This window comes from Polistes fuscatus, unplaced genomic scaffold (assembly GCF_010416935.1).
Source record: "Polistes fuscatus isolate 324 unplaced genomic scaffold, CU_Pfus_HIC Scaffold22, whole genome shotgun sequence".
Taxonomy (NCBI): domain Eukaryota; kingdom Metazoa; phylum Arthropoda; class Insecta; order Hymenoptera; family Vespidae; genus Polistes; species Polistes fuscatus.
In genome coordinates this window covers 1,765,587-1,782,889 of record NW_025113099.1, presented here as the reverse complement: position 1 = coordinate 1,782,889, position 17,303 = coordinate 1,765,587, and the positions used below count along the sequence as shown (strand labels likewise).

General features: G+C 31.0%; 2 protein-coding genes across 4 annotated transcripts in view; one reads left to right on the top strand and one right to left on the bottom strand.

Annotated features, from left to right (window-relative positions):
• Positions 1-205: 205 nt before the first annotated feature.
• On the bottom strand, positions 206-7,071 carry LOC122518020 (probable tyrosyl-DNA phosphodiesterase). Of its 3 annotated transcripts, none has more exons than XM_043636664.1 (7): positions 6,814-7,071; positions 6,627-6,704; positions 5,144-6,203; positions 4,509-5,051; positions 4,235-4,436; positions 3,989-4,149; positions 206-402 (listed from the first exon to the last, which is right to left on the bottom strand). In XM_043636664.1, the coding sequence occupies exons 1-6, from the start codon at positions 6,845-6,847 to the stop codon at positions 4,018-4,020; spliced, it is 2,049 nt and encodes a 682-aa protein (XP_043492599.1). In that variant the 5' UTR covers positions 6,848-7,071; the 3' UTR covers positions 206-402; positions 3,989-4,017. The 3 variants fall into 3 exon arrangements, with proteins under 3 accessions (XP_043492599.1, XP_043492600.1, XP_043492601.1); XM_043636665.1 differs by lacking the exon at positions 206-402 and adding an exon at positions 3,222-3,651; XM_043636666.1 differs by lacking the exons at positions 206-402; positions 6,627-6,704; positions 6,814-7,071 and having other exon boundaries at positions 3,683-4,149; positions 5,144-6,023; positions 6,106-6,197.
• Positions 7,072-9,267: 2,196 nt separating this feature from the next.
• LOC122517908 overlaps positions 9,268-17,303 on the top strand; it is an 81,654-nt gene continuing 73,618 nt past the window's right edge. Inside the window, exon 1 of the mRNA XM_043636525.1 lies at positions 9,268-10,075. The gene's annotated coding sequence lies outside the window, so the exon portion shown is untranslated. The remainder of the gene's footprint in view (positions 10,076-17,303) is intronic.

Genomic DNA, 17,303 nt, shown 5'->3' with positions numbered 1-17,303 from the left:
CTGTGACTGCTGCTGTTTAGGATGACAATGGTCAATGATTTGTGGTAATAGAAGTCAGACTTTGGAAGTTTTCAGGTGGCGGGAAGCCGTGTTGCTATCGATTCCAACTCGAGACAATTTTGTCGATACAAACTTTTGATATCTTTTTATCATGTTAAAGAAAACTTTTCTTTTCTCGTCAATATGTCCTTTTTAACTTTTTTTATTCTTCTTCACTGTTCCATCATCATTCTTACGAACATTTCACAATTCCCTTTAGGAAGATCGTTTTCGTATTAATCGAATTGTTGAACGGCCGAAGAACTTTCTTATTATTTATTTATTTATTTATTTAAAAGATATTTTCCAGCCTCTTCGCGCCAGACTCGGAAGACTTCGATACTGCAACTGAAGGTTCTCGCACTGTGAATCAATGTACAAATAGCTCAAGCATTTTCATGGACAAAGGTCGCGACAGTGTTAAATTATTTAACAAATAAATGACAAATTTGCATAAGTTGCAATGTATTTTGATGTCAAACGCGTTATAAATTGATGTATTACAAGCTTAATGATTCAATTGTAATTAATTTGAATATGTTTATTATATATATATATATATATATGCATATATGCATATATGTATGCATATATGAATAAATGTTTATTTCACCTCGAAGTTTGAAAACTAGGAAGAATCATCGATGACGCGTATCACTTTATTTGAATGCAAATGAAAAAAAACTATATACAACAAATTCGTACTATGACAAACGGCGGGAGATGCAATTAAAAAATAATACACTTATTATATTTTCCATGCACTTTTCTCAAACGTTTTTCCGCAATCCTAATTCGTTCGAGATTAAAATTAACATTTGCAATATTTTTCTTTTCTAATTATCTACGCTTAGTTATTGATTATACCGCGTCAAAAGGGGTGGCTAAATTCCGTGAAAATATTAACGAGAGAAAAAGAAAAAAAAAGAAAAAATAAAAACAAAAAAATGCATAATATAACAACTTGCAATAATTCTACTTTTATATATATACGTATTTATGTATTATACTTATACAAAACTCTGATACAAACATCGGAATATAAATATTATTATTATTATAATGAATTTTTCATTATAGATTACCTAATGTGGTTATTATAATTATCGAACGAATATTACTCAAAAAATTGTTTGTAACTTATAAAAAAAAAAAAAAAGAAAAACAGGAAAATGCATAATATAACAACTTGCAATAATTCTATTTTGATATATATACGTATTTATGTATTATACTTATACAAAACTCTGATACAAACATTGGAATATAAATATTCATGAATTTCTTATTATAAAAATAAAAATAAAAATATGGAACGAATAAAGATCAGATAACGAATATATTCTAATTATATGTCGATGGTTAGTTTGCATTTCGAATCAAACCTACTTTCGATGCGCGAGCGAGCTCACTTTCAATGAGATTTATCAGGCAAGGCACGTATATCGGAACGCGGAGCAACCCTAAAAATTCCAGCGTTTTCACTAAAAAATAATCTCCCGTTCGTTCGCTGAGATATGTGTTTTTGTTTTCTTTTCTTTTTTTTTCCCACGAAAAGACCCACAAAGGTTCCCGAAAAAACGCGAAAGATAAAAAAATAAACTGCACACTGGATGCAAATTTAGAAGAAGAAGAAGAATAAGAAGAAGAAAAATGAAGAAAAAACATCATGAATATTCATCGAGGAAACTTTTTTTTTTTTTTCGTCTCACACGGTGTCTCAGATAATTTTTTCTATTATTTTAAAAACAATAATAAACCATCAATGGTAAAATGTGACAGCAATGCACAATTAGAACAAAACGAATGCACATTGACGTACAATAAATGTACAACATTTACATTGACACACACACAGACACACGCACACCTGTACAACATTCACACGCACACACACCTGTACAAAGACCTAAGAGGAAGACCGTTCGTATTGACGACATATCAACAACTGATGATAGTTCTTTAGCTTGCTATACTCAACACCATCAACGTCAAAACGTCGTCGTGGTGGTCGGCGTCGTCCTCGTCGTAGTCGTCGTCGTCGTCGTCGTCGTCGTCGTCGTTGTCGTCGTCATCATGACGGCCGTATTCGTTTCTTTCCGAGTTTCTCGCATCTGCGCCTAGAACGTCCTCCCCTTACGGGGGAGGATTGTGGACTTCCCACAGAAGTGGGAGGAGTAACCAGAGTTTCGCAGAAACCCTGGCCACTTACTCATTTTTCAACGAAACTTTATTGAAGACACATCTATTTTTACTAACTATATTATACTCTCTCTCTCTCTCTCTTTAAAGTTCTCTCTCTCTCTTTTTTTTTATGTCGAATAAAGTAAAAAATTTTATCTCTTGCAATTCCTAACTTCTGCATCTTTTTTTAGATATTGAAAAACAATTTTTTCTTCACATTAAATTAATCTCAATCAATTCGACAAAATGTACAAATTTATGGTTTAAAAAAGATTAAAGAGAGGGAGAGAGAGGGAGAGAGAAAGTGCGAACTTATCTCGTTTATGTTAATATTACATAAAACAGATATTATCAACTTTGAGATTAGGAGACGTTAAATCTTATCGATGAAAATTGTCGATTTTTTGTTAGCTGATACACATGCAAGTAAAAATAAGCAAAAGAAAAAAAAAGAAAAAAGAAAGAGCCGGTAATGTATAGATAGAATGTGTGTGCGTGTAACGATTTTTGCGCAAACTGTTGTTAAAAGGATAAAATGAGGATATGTGTATGTGTGTATAGAATACAGATGATACATGGAGGAATAGAGATTGACATGGTCCTGATTAAATTTTAAATTAAATTACTATCAAAATTGATCTCTCGAGAGATAATTACTGCTATTGATTAATTTTCTTTTTTATGTGCGAAATTCATTATAATAATTAGAGGGGTATCCTTGAAAGTAACGTGAGAGCTATGACGAAGCAAGCCATCGTCCTCCATGTATATCCGTATCTATACTAGATATATAAGATATATATACACACATACTATATATATATGTTACTTGTATTATGGTAGTAGTACTAATGTATTTATTTCCTAATATCTTTTTCCTTTTTTTCTCTGCCATATATGGGTACGTAATACATATATTGTATGTAAAGATGTAAGTATATAGCGGAACTCGAGATATTTGTTTTTTCAAGGCTGCTTAAGATATCCATAGGCGGGGATCGATCAATGATTTTTATTGCAATATGTTTGAATACTTCGTACAATTATCTTGTGTAGACTGAACAAAAAGGAATGAGAGAGAAAGAGATAGAGAGATAGACAAAGAAAGAGAAAGACAGAGAATAAAAGTAAGAAAGAGGTGGAACGAACGACTGGTTAAACGTTGTTCGAAGTCTGAGCATGCACAAACGAGTCAATATCACTTGGAGGTGGTGGATTGTGTCTCCGCCTCTCATCAGGAAGCGCTTTCTTGCTGATGTTTTATGGAAAACGCGTACCCGTCGAGGTAACTGACTCGAATTCACGAATTCGAGCGATACTAACAATAAGAGTATTTGTCGTAGTTCTCTCGTCGTCTAACGTACCGAATCCAAAAATTTTGCAACAGTCGATTCACTTTTATAAAAATTTTCTCTTTACGTGACGAACCTGAAAACGAGTATTGTTGTGTGTTGGCTGCTTTATATTTTTCATTTATTTCTTCCTTTTTTTTTCTTTTTGAAATATCTTCATTTTCGCGCAACCGCGACGTTATAGTAATGGAATATCCGAAATTTAATTTTTCAATGGAAATAAATGAATTTTTTATTAGAAAATATTTGTACACATATCGTTCAATAATAAATTACATAGCTATAAAAACAAATCATTATATACATGTATAGTGTTATTAAATATAATAGGAATAATGATAGTAAAGGAGGAGGATAGAAGGAGCGCGCCATTAATATCACATATCGTCCATTGTAACGTAAATTTAACGTACCCGTGTAATCATTTATGGAAAATCTTCTTTCACTCTCGGAAAAATTCCGTCACAAATGGTCGATCGCCCGATTCGTAAGGAGTTAATGGTAGATCGTATGGAATAGGAAATGGTGGAAATTTCGAGTCATTACCTTCTAACGAGAACATCTTTTCTCCGGTCTATCAGAACAAACAAAAATGTATCGTTTAAATCAGATCTAAGCAATAGTTGAGATATTATTCTATCTTAATCTTTGATACTCACGACAAATTCAGGAAGAAATAATACACCAGCTTCGTAACTCATTATGGAATAGTTCGTACCACATTTTCCCCATGCAGCTTTGCTTAAATTCGCGCTTGTTAGCATGAACCAAGCCATCTTTTTCAAATCAGGTGATAATCTTGCATAAGTTTTAATGTGTGGCATTGCTTTGGTTCTGTGCATCTTCGATGCTTTCCATTGACTATAAAATATTATAACCTTTAAAGAGATCTATTTGGAAAGCAATAAAAAAAATATGCGAATTTAGATTTACTGTAAATAAGACTGGAACCATTCTTGTTTTGAATGCGTCAGCAAATTATAACATAAACAGCAAGAAAGTGTCCGACAGTCATAACTTTCTCTGTAATTTTTAATACTAGGAAAGATAAAATAAAAAGTCGGAGAACTCTTCAATGCTTTATCAGTTTCCTTTGACATGGACTGTACGATATCTTTCCCTAACCAACTGCTATATTGCGGTCCCAGGCTTCCTAAACTGGAACTTTGTGCAATTATTGGCCAATCTGGTGCATCTGCTGGTAAAGTAACATGATTGGAAAGAACATGACCCAATTTTTTATGGCCCCATGAATCTATATTTTTTAATGAGTGTGTGCCAGGTGCTGAGGCAATGAAGAAAACATTAATGGCTGAACAATCCGCCATTCGTACCGTAAAAATCCAATTGACTAAAGCTGAATTTTGGTAGTTATTCAAATACTGTATGAGGTCTTTTTTGAAACCTGTTTTAGATTCTCCACTGGCCGTGTCAATAGATCCCTTTATTGGAGGTAGATAAGGAGAAATCCAAAGCCTGTAGAAAATTATAATAAAATAAGTTTCAATTTTTTGTAGAAATTACTACTAAAAACAAATATTATCTAATCAGAGGATATGTCTATCTACCCTTGAGTTCTATTTTCCCAATCATCCTCATATAAATTTGCAGTAGACACTACAATTCTGATTCCACCATCCTGATATTTCAGGATCATCATCTTTGTATGGTGACAACCAAATCTTGATGGTGCAGAAACACGTACTAAGGTAATATTATCGCCTAACTTTTCATTGTCCATTCTATCTTGATATACAATCGTTATATTGGCTTTTTGTGCTGCTAATAAATATTGTAAGCAAAGCCATCCAACGTCAACCATGAAATTAATTTGTAGACTGGATTTTATTTCTCCAAGACTGATATCTAATATTTCAGGAAAGGTTACGGTAAGCAATTCATTACTCGTTTGAGTTGATTTCCTTATTCTTGTAAAAAATATATTATAAGGACTGGCACGCTTATATTTATGAATAAATTGTCCAGGCGTCACTTCATATATTTGAAAACCCTCCCGTTTCATCATTTTTATCGCTTTATTTCGCATTTGTTCTCTCTCTTTGCAATCTTTACTCGACAAATACATATCCATTATAGAAGTATTATCAGTTGAGCTACTCGCTATACTTTCCAGACTTCTAGCATCCGAATTGCATTCTCTAGAACTACTTGCTTTAACAACACTATCAATAATATTATTATTTCCTTTAATTTTTTTTGTCATTTCTTCGCTTTGAATATTTCTTTTTTCACCCTTCGCAAAATCTTCTAACTTTTCCTTAACCATCGAAGTTAACGTTTCAGATTCTTTTTTATTATTTTCATTCGCAGTCTCTGAAAGTTTTTTTAATTTATTATTCATTTCCATTTTCTGTTCATTTGTTCTTCTGTTGGTCATAACGTCTTTAGTCTTTGAACTTTCTGAGGTAGAAGAGCTTTTCGTAGTAACTGTTGAAAATAAGTTTATCTTTAATTGTAAGAAACTATCTACGTCTCTGTCCTTTTCTCTTCTCAATATAACTTGCATCACCTTTAATTGCTGCAACAGTTGAGTGCGATCGCACTCAAAATCTAGATTATTTGGTATTTTGATTGTTTCGTCCAATTGATCGATTACTAATCTTTCCACTAGAAATGAATCATACATTTCCATTTAGTTTTTATTTCTATTATTCTAATATATATACAGGATATCTTATAATTGATGATACAAACAGGTAGGAGTTGATTCTACATAATAAACTAAGTTGAAAATTTGTTCATATAAAATTTTGTTTCTGAGAAAGATGATAAATTAGAACATTTGTAAGGTATGCGTGCACTTGACTAAATTGAACTTGACCTGGAAATTAAAATTCTTCTACGATAAGCATAAGAGAAAAAACTGAAACAATAGAATCATTATACTATTTTTAGTTTATATGAAATAATTATAACCTACATTTTCGATTTAGTTTCTACATTTTATTTAGAATCAAATCCTGCTTGCTTGTTATGCACCAGTTACAAGATACCTTGTGCATTATTAACCTATCTTAAAAGTATACTTACAATGTGGATGTGACATTTCTGCAAAATGTATTGGATTTTTTCTATAACATTTTTCCATAAAAGGACATATTTTTCTATCTATATATTGTAAATAAAAAAATATATATATTAATTAATTTCTGTATATGCATATGTATATATTCATATATTATTAAATAAATAATATTTATTAAAAATAAAATATTACCGATCAAAGATGTTTCATTCGTGGCAGAAATCATGGCTTTTAAAATATATTATATGAGGATTGCTATTAAAAATAAGGAAGACACTTTTTAGACAAGAAAAACTGTGACGTTGTTAAATAAGGATCAATAAATACTAAAAACGAATATAAATAGAGAAATAAAAAAAATTACACTGATCAATTTTTTTTTACAATAATTTTTACAATTTGAAATAATTTGATGAGATTGTTAGAATTAGCATTGTTCGCAAATTACAGCAAGAAAAGTTGGCAACATTTTAATCATGAAAATAATCAAGCATAATTTCTAACTAACGAAGTTATGTTATTCGTCAATTTTATTCATTTAACCAATAGCATTCCTCGACGTTGATATTTCGTTCGCATTGGAAACGTAGCTTTTTTCATTATCGACGTATTGCCAACATTGCTTTTAACGTTCAAGTATAACATCATTTAATTTTCTTCTTTTACGATATTATTTAAAGGTAAAAAAATATTTATTTATTCAAATATATATCATTAAATAATTTAGCAATGAATTATAATAAAAATCATAGGATCAGGATTAGGTAGATTTATAAATTTTCATAATTATAATAGAAAATATTTTCCATTAATATAGAAACAATATTACATATTTTGGCGCGCGTAGAAGAGGGCGCTCGGATCGCGACGGAGCAGTAAAAGTAAATTCAAAAAAAACCCGCGAAACTCCATTACGATGTGCATAATCAAACAAACTTCTCAAGCTCTTCGATCTTTTTGCGTAAGTGTAGATGTTTATAATTTTCTTAATTGTTTATTTATTCAACTTCTACATGTTTTATAGTTTCGTGGTATGTTATCTCTTAAGAGACTATTATAAGAGTGCAACATTTTAAAAAAATCGGAGGAGGGCAGAGCATAATCTTTCTTGGTTAGTATATTCTAATAGATAATAACTTGTACGATAAATAACAAATAGAATAATTAATTACTATAATGAATGATAGTGCTTTTAATAAGATAAATTTTATATTTTAAACAGTAGATTTATTATAATTATTATTTTTACAGGATATGCGTATTTGTGTGAGCAATTTTTTCACATGACGTCCTTCGAAAAAATGTAAGTCTTTTGTATTAAGCGATATATTCAATTATTTTCAATTATTATATAATTGTTCACAATGCCGGGTTCCCCAGGCAATGTCTACAATTCGCTCAATAAAATTTGTTGCAGACTTTTCCTAGATATTGTACATATTACCTAGGTATTTTATAGAACACCAAATGCTATTTAGTTAATGTTGAGAAGAATACATTATCAAGCTGTTGCCCGCGCACACACACACATCACCACCACCCACCACCACAAGAGCTCGGCTGATCAAGGACAACGATAAAGGGAAGCTCCTTCTTTCGATTTTTGAGCTTTTTCGAGAAGCTCACTTCTATAAAAATTGGAACTTACGTTATGCCGGTGTGTTATTATGTGACTTTTACCGGTTTCTCATTTGTTATTCTATTGAATATCTAGTAAAAGTATGTAACGATTCTTCTGTTTTTTACATTGTCTAATTAAATACATTGTATTATGTAATGTATGTAATGTACTGTATAAATACATTGTTTAGGTATTTCGGTGAATCTCAGCATTTCCTACTTGGACGGTAACATATATATATTTATCGTTAGTAATTGTTTTAAAAAAGAAACAAAATTCTAACTGGATAATAACGATTATGTTAATCCACGCAAAATTCTAAAGTACTATTAGGCCATAGAATAAGTCCGTACGATTTTTGTTTAAAAAAATAAATAAATAACTTATTGACCAATCTGTAAGAATGAGTTTAAAAAGTTTTGACTCTCAACAAAAAATGAAACATTTATTTTTATCAAAACAATATATATACATTTTGTCATATAATGTAAAAAGAAGTATAACTTCAAAAACATAAATGAATAAATAAAAGTGAATATATATTCGATCTCCGAAAATGAAATGATATTTTGATGATTAGATTGGAAACTTTAGTGGAAATAATTAAAATTCGTATGTAATTTATATTATATTTGTTTAGATATCTCGGATTAAATCTTTGCAATTAAAACGAACATATCCAAGTTAGAGATTCGGGATTACTATTGTTTGAGATAGATATATAGAAATAGAAGAGAAAGAGAAAGAGAGAAAGAAGAAGAAAAAATAAAAATAAAAAAATAGGTAGAGATAGAGATGGATAGAAAAAAGAAAACAAATAGAGAAAGAATGAGATAGATAGGATGGGATAGGATAGGATAGGATAGGATAGATAGATAGATAGAATAGATAGAAGAAAAAAAAAGTAAATATAGAAACGATAAAAGGCGTAGAGAGGGCCAGCCAGCAGCATGATTCTGGAAGGTGGTAGGAGATAAGCGTTGGAGAGTAGAGGGGAAGGGGGTAGTAGCGATGCTGAGCGTCGAGACGCCTACATTCGCCTCAGTTACCGCCCAGACTGTGCCGCAAGCGATTCGCGTCCTTTCGTTTGCTCCTCTCTTTCCCCTCGTTTTAACGTTCACCCTTTCGTAGATACATACATTCATACCGTGTATTACACATATGTATACATACACCCATAAATATAATATCTGTATATAAAGTTTATTGTGAATTGTTAGACAAAATTTGTATTAGCCCTCAAAAAAGAAAAAGAGAGAGAGAGAGAGAGACAAAAGAAAACAAAAAAACCGAACAAGATCGAGTAGAAAATAAACGAATCGGAAAAGTTTTTGCGAATGCACTCACATAATTTCACTTCTTCTTCTTCCTCCTCCTCCTCCTCCTCCTCTTCTTCCTCTTCTTCTTCTTCTTCTTCTTCTTCTTCTACGTATTATTCGTCGGTGAAATTACAAAAGTTCGTTTTATTCGACTCGGATTCGAATTGTTTTTCATTGATAATTAAATCGTGATAGTTGACGACGTACATCGTCGTGTTGTTAATTTTATTATTGCTGCTGCTGCTGCTGCTGCTGGTGGTGTTGCTGGTGGTGGTGGTGGTGGTGCTGCTGCTGCTACTGTTTGGGGTGTTTGTTAATAAAATATCAAAACAATCGGTGCGAGAAGTGATATTTTTGATCGAGCAAAGCATAGGGCGGGGGTGCAAAAGGGTAGTTTACGAAGTGGCACCGAGGTGGAGGTTCCTCGAACGAAACCAGTGGCCAGCGGTTTCCTCTGGAGGCGCTCAGAAAACAGTCAAGATCCATCGCCGCTCGGAGATGTCGGAGAGTCAAGGTCAGTCAACGATCCCTGACATAGAATTATATCAAATCCTATCGTAACACGTGATTTTTATTTTTTTTTTCTCATTACTCTTTTTCTTATTATATTTTTATATCGTTGTTGTTGTTAATAAACGTATAAAACGACAGTAATAATAATAATAATAATAATAGTAATAACTGTAATGTTGCAGTTAAATTTCGCGAGTTTTGCCGTAAGAACTTTTTAAGGGGATATTCTTATTTTTTCATCCCTTTTGTTTTTTAACTTTTATTTGAGCTTCTTTATTGATAAGTCAGAAAAAGGAGAGAAAAAAAAACTTTAGAATTTATTCGAATGAAGAAGTTGAAGAAATAAGAGAGAGAGAGAGAGAGAGAGAAGTGCGGTGAAAGAAGTTTAAGTTCTTAAAAACAAAGTTAAAAATTACGAGGAAACTCTGCGTAGTGGAAAGTAATGTCGGGGGCGGATCATATTCTTTTCCACGTGACGAGGGTAAACGGGTGGTGGTAGTGGTGGTGGAGGAGGTGGTGGTGGAGGTGGTGGTAGTGGGGTTGTGTTGTTTCGCTAGCACCGATGGTGTTAGCAGTTGTGGCATAAAATTTTCGCGGGAGACTAATTCACCGAATTTTCTGTATTACTTTCAAATTATTTTCTTCGCTTTTTTTTAATCCTTCTCTTTCCACCACCCCCCTCTCCTTCTATTTCTCTCTTTTTATTTTCGTTTTTATTTTTATTTCATACGAATTATACTTCGTAGTATCCCATGTTTTACGCGAAAAATTATACGTCTACCCCCCTCCCCCCAGTGGCAGTTTGTACGAGGAAAACGAGAGACTACAGAGTGGTTACTTTTTGAAAATTCAATTTCCACGTATCAAGGTAACTTTGTCCGACGGTACGAAGCTTTTGATTCTATTCTTTTTAATATTTTTTTAAACATCTCTCATAACAATCTTCGTTTATCACGAGGTGTCACGAATATGAGAATATGTAAAATGTATATGTATATATATATATATATATATATATATATATATATGTTTCATGTATATGTATAAAATCTACGTATTAAAGTGAATATATTCACGGTACACTTGCCGAGAGAACGGATAGAAGTTATTTTATTAAATTTTAACGTTCAAGTGTGTGTAAATGTATTTACATGTATTATGAGTCATAGAAGTATTCGTATCCAATTTTACTGTCAATTTGAAATAATGGATATTTGCTTGCAATGGGAAAGTTTCGATATACTTATAAACATAGAAATGTATTTTATCATTTACTTTTAATAATTATGTTAGTTGATCCTTCTTTTGCATTTTCTAATATTTTTTAGACGATTAGATGTGTCTCGTGGGACCAATTTTTTAATCAGTTACGTCAAATTTTTGCAATCACAAATATTAGATTAATATATATATTATTAATATTAAATTGATTTATATATAATTAATATATTGTTTGTTAAATAAAAACGTAAAAATAATGGATTGCATTTTCTCATATTTAATGTAAATCAATTTGAAAATATGTTTTTGTATATTACGAGATAATATTGATTGTTTTATTCACTGCATATATAATAATCTCTAAATATAATAATGTATAATAAAAAAAACTGAACTACTTTAATGGGATATTATTTAGAAAAATCGTGTAATATTACTCGGAAATTTGTCATTGTTTACAAACGTATTAGAAGGATACATGAAGATGGATGCGTTATTTCGAAAATAATATTCTCTCTCGTGATAGAATATAACCAACCATCATAGTATAATAATCTGTATGTTTTCTCGAAGAAGATTCGAGATCACAAACACAGTTAACTTCCGAAAATGCGAACCAATTTTTCTCCCTTTAGCTGCACGTTATTTTCTATTTTTCTTCGCAAGATCGAAACCCGGATCTCGTTACGCGAAGAGTTTTCCTATAGTCGTTGGTTGGAATTTATATAAAAATAAAAAAAGAAGAAGAAGAAGAAGAAGAAGAAGAAAAATAGTTCCTGTTGGATGAAAGAAAATAGAAAGAAAAGGGTTAAATGCAAGAAAGTACAAAGTTTTGTTGTTTGAAGTGAAATAATTTTAATCGAGTTGCATAATTGTTAATATTATTTAAATATTTATATACACGCACAAATTGTTTTCCAATCAAATAGCAAGAAAAAAAAAAAACGATACAATTGAAAATAATGTTAAACGATAATTAGGAAACGAATTGTTCAGACGTTTAACAAAAATTTCGAAGATGGATGAAGAATAAGTTGAAAAAAAGAAAATGGAGAAATAATTCTAGTATATCGTAGGGTTTACTGTTCGCAGTGAGAAAGTACTTTTCGGTGATCGAGATTAATTGAAATGTTCGTAATAAAGAAGAAGAAGAAGAAGAAGTAAGAGAAAACGGAGAAATAGGTGTGTTGTAATTAAGAACGAAGGTCAAAATGATTGAAATAAACTGCTGGTATATCATCATCGATATGTGTCGATGTATGAAAGTGTTGAGAAGTATTTTAGTTGAAGATAAATCTACAGGATGGTCCAATAATTACGATACAACCTTGCAGAGAAAATTTCATATTCAAAATTCACTTCAATTCTACTCGATTTACGGATTAGATTTTTTGTAATTTTGATTATTGGAGAACGTCCCATAGATATCATTTAAAAAAAAGAAAAAAAAAGAGAGAGACATGAAATAGTATTGCAATGGTGTGTTACAAATTTTGTACAACGCATCGTTTGTTAGCAGCAAATTACTCGTAAATTCTCATACATTTTTTTTTTTTTTTACTCCCAACACAACATCCGTGAAATATTTTTCTTTTTTTTCCTCTTCTTCTCATTGGGCACGCAATCATCTGTGATATACAATTAGCAATAATCTAAAACTAAATCTGAATAAACGTGAATACAGTTATCGTTGCATTCAACAACGACAACCACAAAAATATGATAATTGAATTCGAGTTATTATTTATTATCGGAAACGGGGAAGGTAGAAAAGGAAGAAATAAAGGAATACAAAATAGATCGAATTTTTAACGTGCATTCTGTTATGCTAGTTAAGTTCGTGACGTTGCAAGTAAACCGTTCGGTTAAAAAGAATTTCTTTTTGCACGGTTAGATAAGAATATCAGATCGTTCGTGGTACGTACAGTGAAGAAGAAGAAGAAGAAGAAGAGAAATAAAGGTAAAAAGAGAGAGAGAGAGCAGGAGGAGGATGAGTAGGGGGGGTGGGGGGTGGGAAAGAGATAGAGGGTAGTATTGAAAGGGGACGGAAATGGTTGCCACTTGCTTGTTACGGACATGAAATACACGTAATAGAACCTCCACCGGTTTTCTTTTGCGCAGAACTACTAGCAAACGAATAAGAAGAAAAAGGAGAAGAGGAAGAGAGGTCGAATGGAGAGGGTCGTTTCGTGGAAAAGTCTGAAAAATACACTTCCTTTCAAACGTTACTTTTTTTTCCTATCTTTTTTCCCTTTTTTCTACCTTTTTCCCCCTTTTGTTTTGTTTTTCTTATATAAAAAAAAACTATACTCTTTCCGTTAATTTATTAAAACGCGACAGGATAGTTGATCATACGTGTATTAATTAATTATTATTATTATAATCATGATTTTTATTTGTGTATAATAAATTTGTATTTTTTATATACTACAATTATAGATTTATATTTGTTGTTTGTACAAAATTATGATTAGAATTGTAATAATTTGATTCTTAACAATTAATTCTGTCATTTAATATTCGATCTTCTATTCGTGTAAGTATTTTAATTACCATGATTAGTATTGTAAGTTGATCATACGTGTATTAATTTATCTTATTTAATAATTAATAATTTATAATGATAATATAATAATTTTTATAATGATGATTTTTATTTGTATATAATAAATTTGTATTTTTTAAATACTACAATAATAGATTTATATTTGTTTTTACAAAAATTATGATTAGAATTGTAATACTTTGATTCTTAACAATTAATTCTGTCATTTAATATTCGATCTTCTATTCGCGTAAGTATTTTAATTACCATGATTAGTATCGTACTATTTATTTTTTGTAATATTTTTAATTAGTATAATAATTAGTATTTTGAGTAGTATAATTAAATGTTATTTCCTTTTTCATGTAGTAGAGATTCGAAATATACATTTCGTGTTGTCCTTACTGTCGTCGAACAAAACGATCAGGAAAGTTCTAATTATTATTCTTGGCGCGTCTATCGTAAATTTCGTGCTCGTTTATAGTCCACAAACCACTCCCACTTTTTCTGCTTATTGTACTCTCGTCTGATCTCGTCTCGTCTCGTCTCGTCTCGTCTCGCGTTTAATCGTTTAAACGATTTTTAAGCGTCAACGATGAAAGCACACACACACACACGCACACACACGCACATACACACGCACAGAGTATCGATGTGTATCGTAATTACCTTGCACAAGCGTTTTAATTGATCGTAACTATGACACGAACACGTAAATTCATTTCAATGATACTTTTTATCGAGAATATATCGATTACTATACTTGATCATTTATAATACAATATATTTCTTTTCATTACATTTTTTTTCAGACTAATGTATCATCATCATTTTTTATTTTTTTATTTAAATAAATCGTCTTAATATAATTTCTCTAATTTCATGAGTAATTGCAACATGACAACAACAACAACAACAACAATGTTACAGCTGTTATCATGAACATAGGACACGAATGAGAAACTTCATCGTAAATTTAAGACCTCTTTCACTTAATTACCACACCTTTTTAGTATCCTCTCGACATCCCTTACGTGTACTTCCAAAATAATCATGATTATGTAATAAGTCACGAAAAGAGTTACGATTGAAATAATTATTTAATACAATATTCGTATTACATGAATATTTACAAAATGTTTATTTATTAATATTACTTCATTCGTATATAAACAGGAATAAATAATTCATTTGTATATCACGTGGGAATAATTTCGAATAAAATTATCTGAAAATAATTAACGCGTGTTATTTCAATTGTCAAAAAAGTTAAAGAATTTATTATATTTATGAGGGGTAAATTATAAATATTATTTATAAGGTAAAACCGAGATTATTGTAATTATCTACGATCAAAGCTCCAATTAGCGAAAGCTCTTTCCCACCCTCCCTCTCTCTCTCTCTCTATCCGTCTATCCGTCTTCCTGTTTCACTTTGTAAAGCTTAGGATCGTAAGCATTTCACTCTAAAAGCGTGATTACGTGGATTCCACTGTAGTATCAATCTCTTACCGCGTGTCTATTAGTGTCGGTTCAAACGAGAAAGAGATGGAGATAGAAAAGCAAGAACGAAGAGAATCGTAGTAGAACGTCATATTTCAAAAGCAAGAATGAAAGGATAGCATGAAAGTGTTTTGTACTTTACAAACGAACTATGTATGCAGATACACATACACGCACACACACACACACACGTAGACGCACATTTACACGTATACATGTACGCACATTTACACGTATACATGTACACACATTTACACGTATACATGTACACACATTTACACGTATACACGTATACAAGTACGCACATTTACACGTATACACATACGCACATTTACACGTATACACGTATGCATATTTACAGGTATACATGTGCGCACATTTACACGTATACACGTATATACGTACGCACAAACACTTATTCACAAGATGGTACATCTATCTTGTAGAAACGTAGTGATAGATATTACAAAGGACAGCTGATGCTTGTTATTCGAGAACCATTAAAAAGTTCTACGACCTTCTCTCTGATCTTCTTTGCTTATATCACCCATCATCCATCCATCTACTCACCGATAGAAATCCTTTTCAACATTCGTCAATAATTTAAGCATCCTTTAATTATTATTCTCTCCCTTGTTCTTTTTTTTTTTTTTTTTTTAGGGAACACATTAAAATTGTCGAAGAAAAATGTTGGCATGAAAATTAATACGTCTTAGTTAGATTTATTTTTATTTTAACACGTCAGAGAGATCATTCGATAAGATCCATTACAATTTTTACATTTATTTTCATCATTTACTGTAATTTGTTTTTTCTTTTTTTTATTTGAATCTATCAAAGAATGATTTTTAAGGAAAGTGACACTAAACCCAGTTTACAAATTTGTTATCTCGTATTTACATGTTTCTCTCTATTTACATCGATAAGATCCATTACAATTGCACATTTATTTTCATCATTTACTGTAATTTGTTTTTTCTTTTTTTTATTTGAATCTATCAAAGAATGATTTTTAAGGAAAGTGACACTAAAACCCAGTTTACAAATTTGTCATCCCGAATTTACATGTTTCTCTCTATTTACATCGATAAGATCCATTACAATTTTTACATTTATTTTCATCATTTACTGTAATTTGTTTTTCTTTTTTTATTTGAATCTATCAAAGAATGATTTTTAAGGAAAGTGACACTAAACCCAGTTTACAAATTTGTCATCCCGAATTTACATGTTTCTCTCTATTTACATCGATAAGATCCATTACAATTGCACATTTATTTTCATCATTTACTGTAATTTGTTTTTTTTTTTTTTTATTTGAATTTATCAAAGAATGATTTTTAAAGAAAGTGACACTAAACCCAGTTTACAAATTTGTCATCCCGAATTTACATGTTTCTCTCTATTTACATGGATGTTGGTTCGTTACGTAAATCTTTTGCTCGTAATACCGAATGTAAAATATTTGAAAATATTTTCTAGAAGATACGTAACACACACACACACACACAGACACACACAGTGAAAAAGATTGGTTTGGTATTATACGAAAGTTGTTACAGATCGTGCCACCACCATTCATCTTTGTCGATACGTTAATTACATTTGTGTTTCACGCTTACACACGGATGCCTATGGTTCTTGAAATAATTACGTGTCCTTCAGCCTAATAATAGGACACATACTCTCTTTCATTATTATCTAACATTACGCTAATTGCACTGCGAGCGTGCATTAGAGTTCGTGCGAACACGATCAACGAAGGATTATTTCTTAACACCCATGAGAATTAATAGTAAAATAGAAAAGCAATTGAATTCTTTTTTAGAAAGATCTAATTCTTTTTGTTTTAATCAATGAATTATCATTGAATTTGAATCGTCATATTATTCATTTATTTATTCACGTGTTTGTAATATGTGTGTGTACATCGATAAACGAAAATCTAAAGATTGGATTTT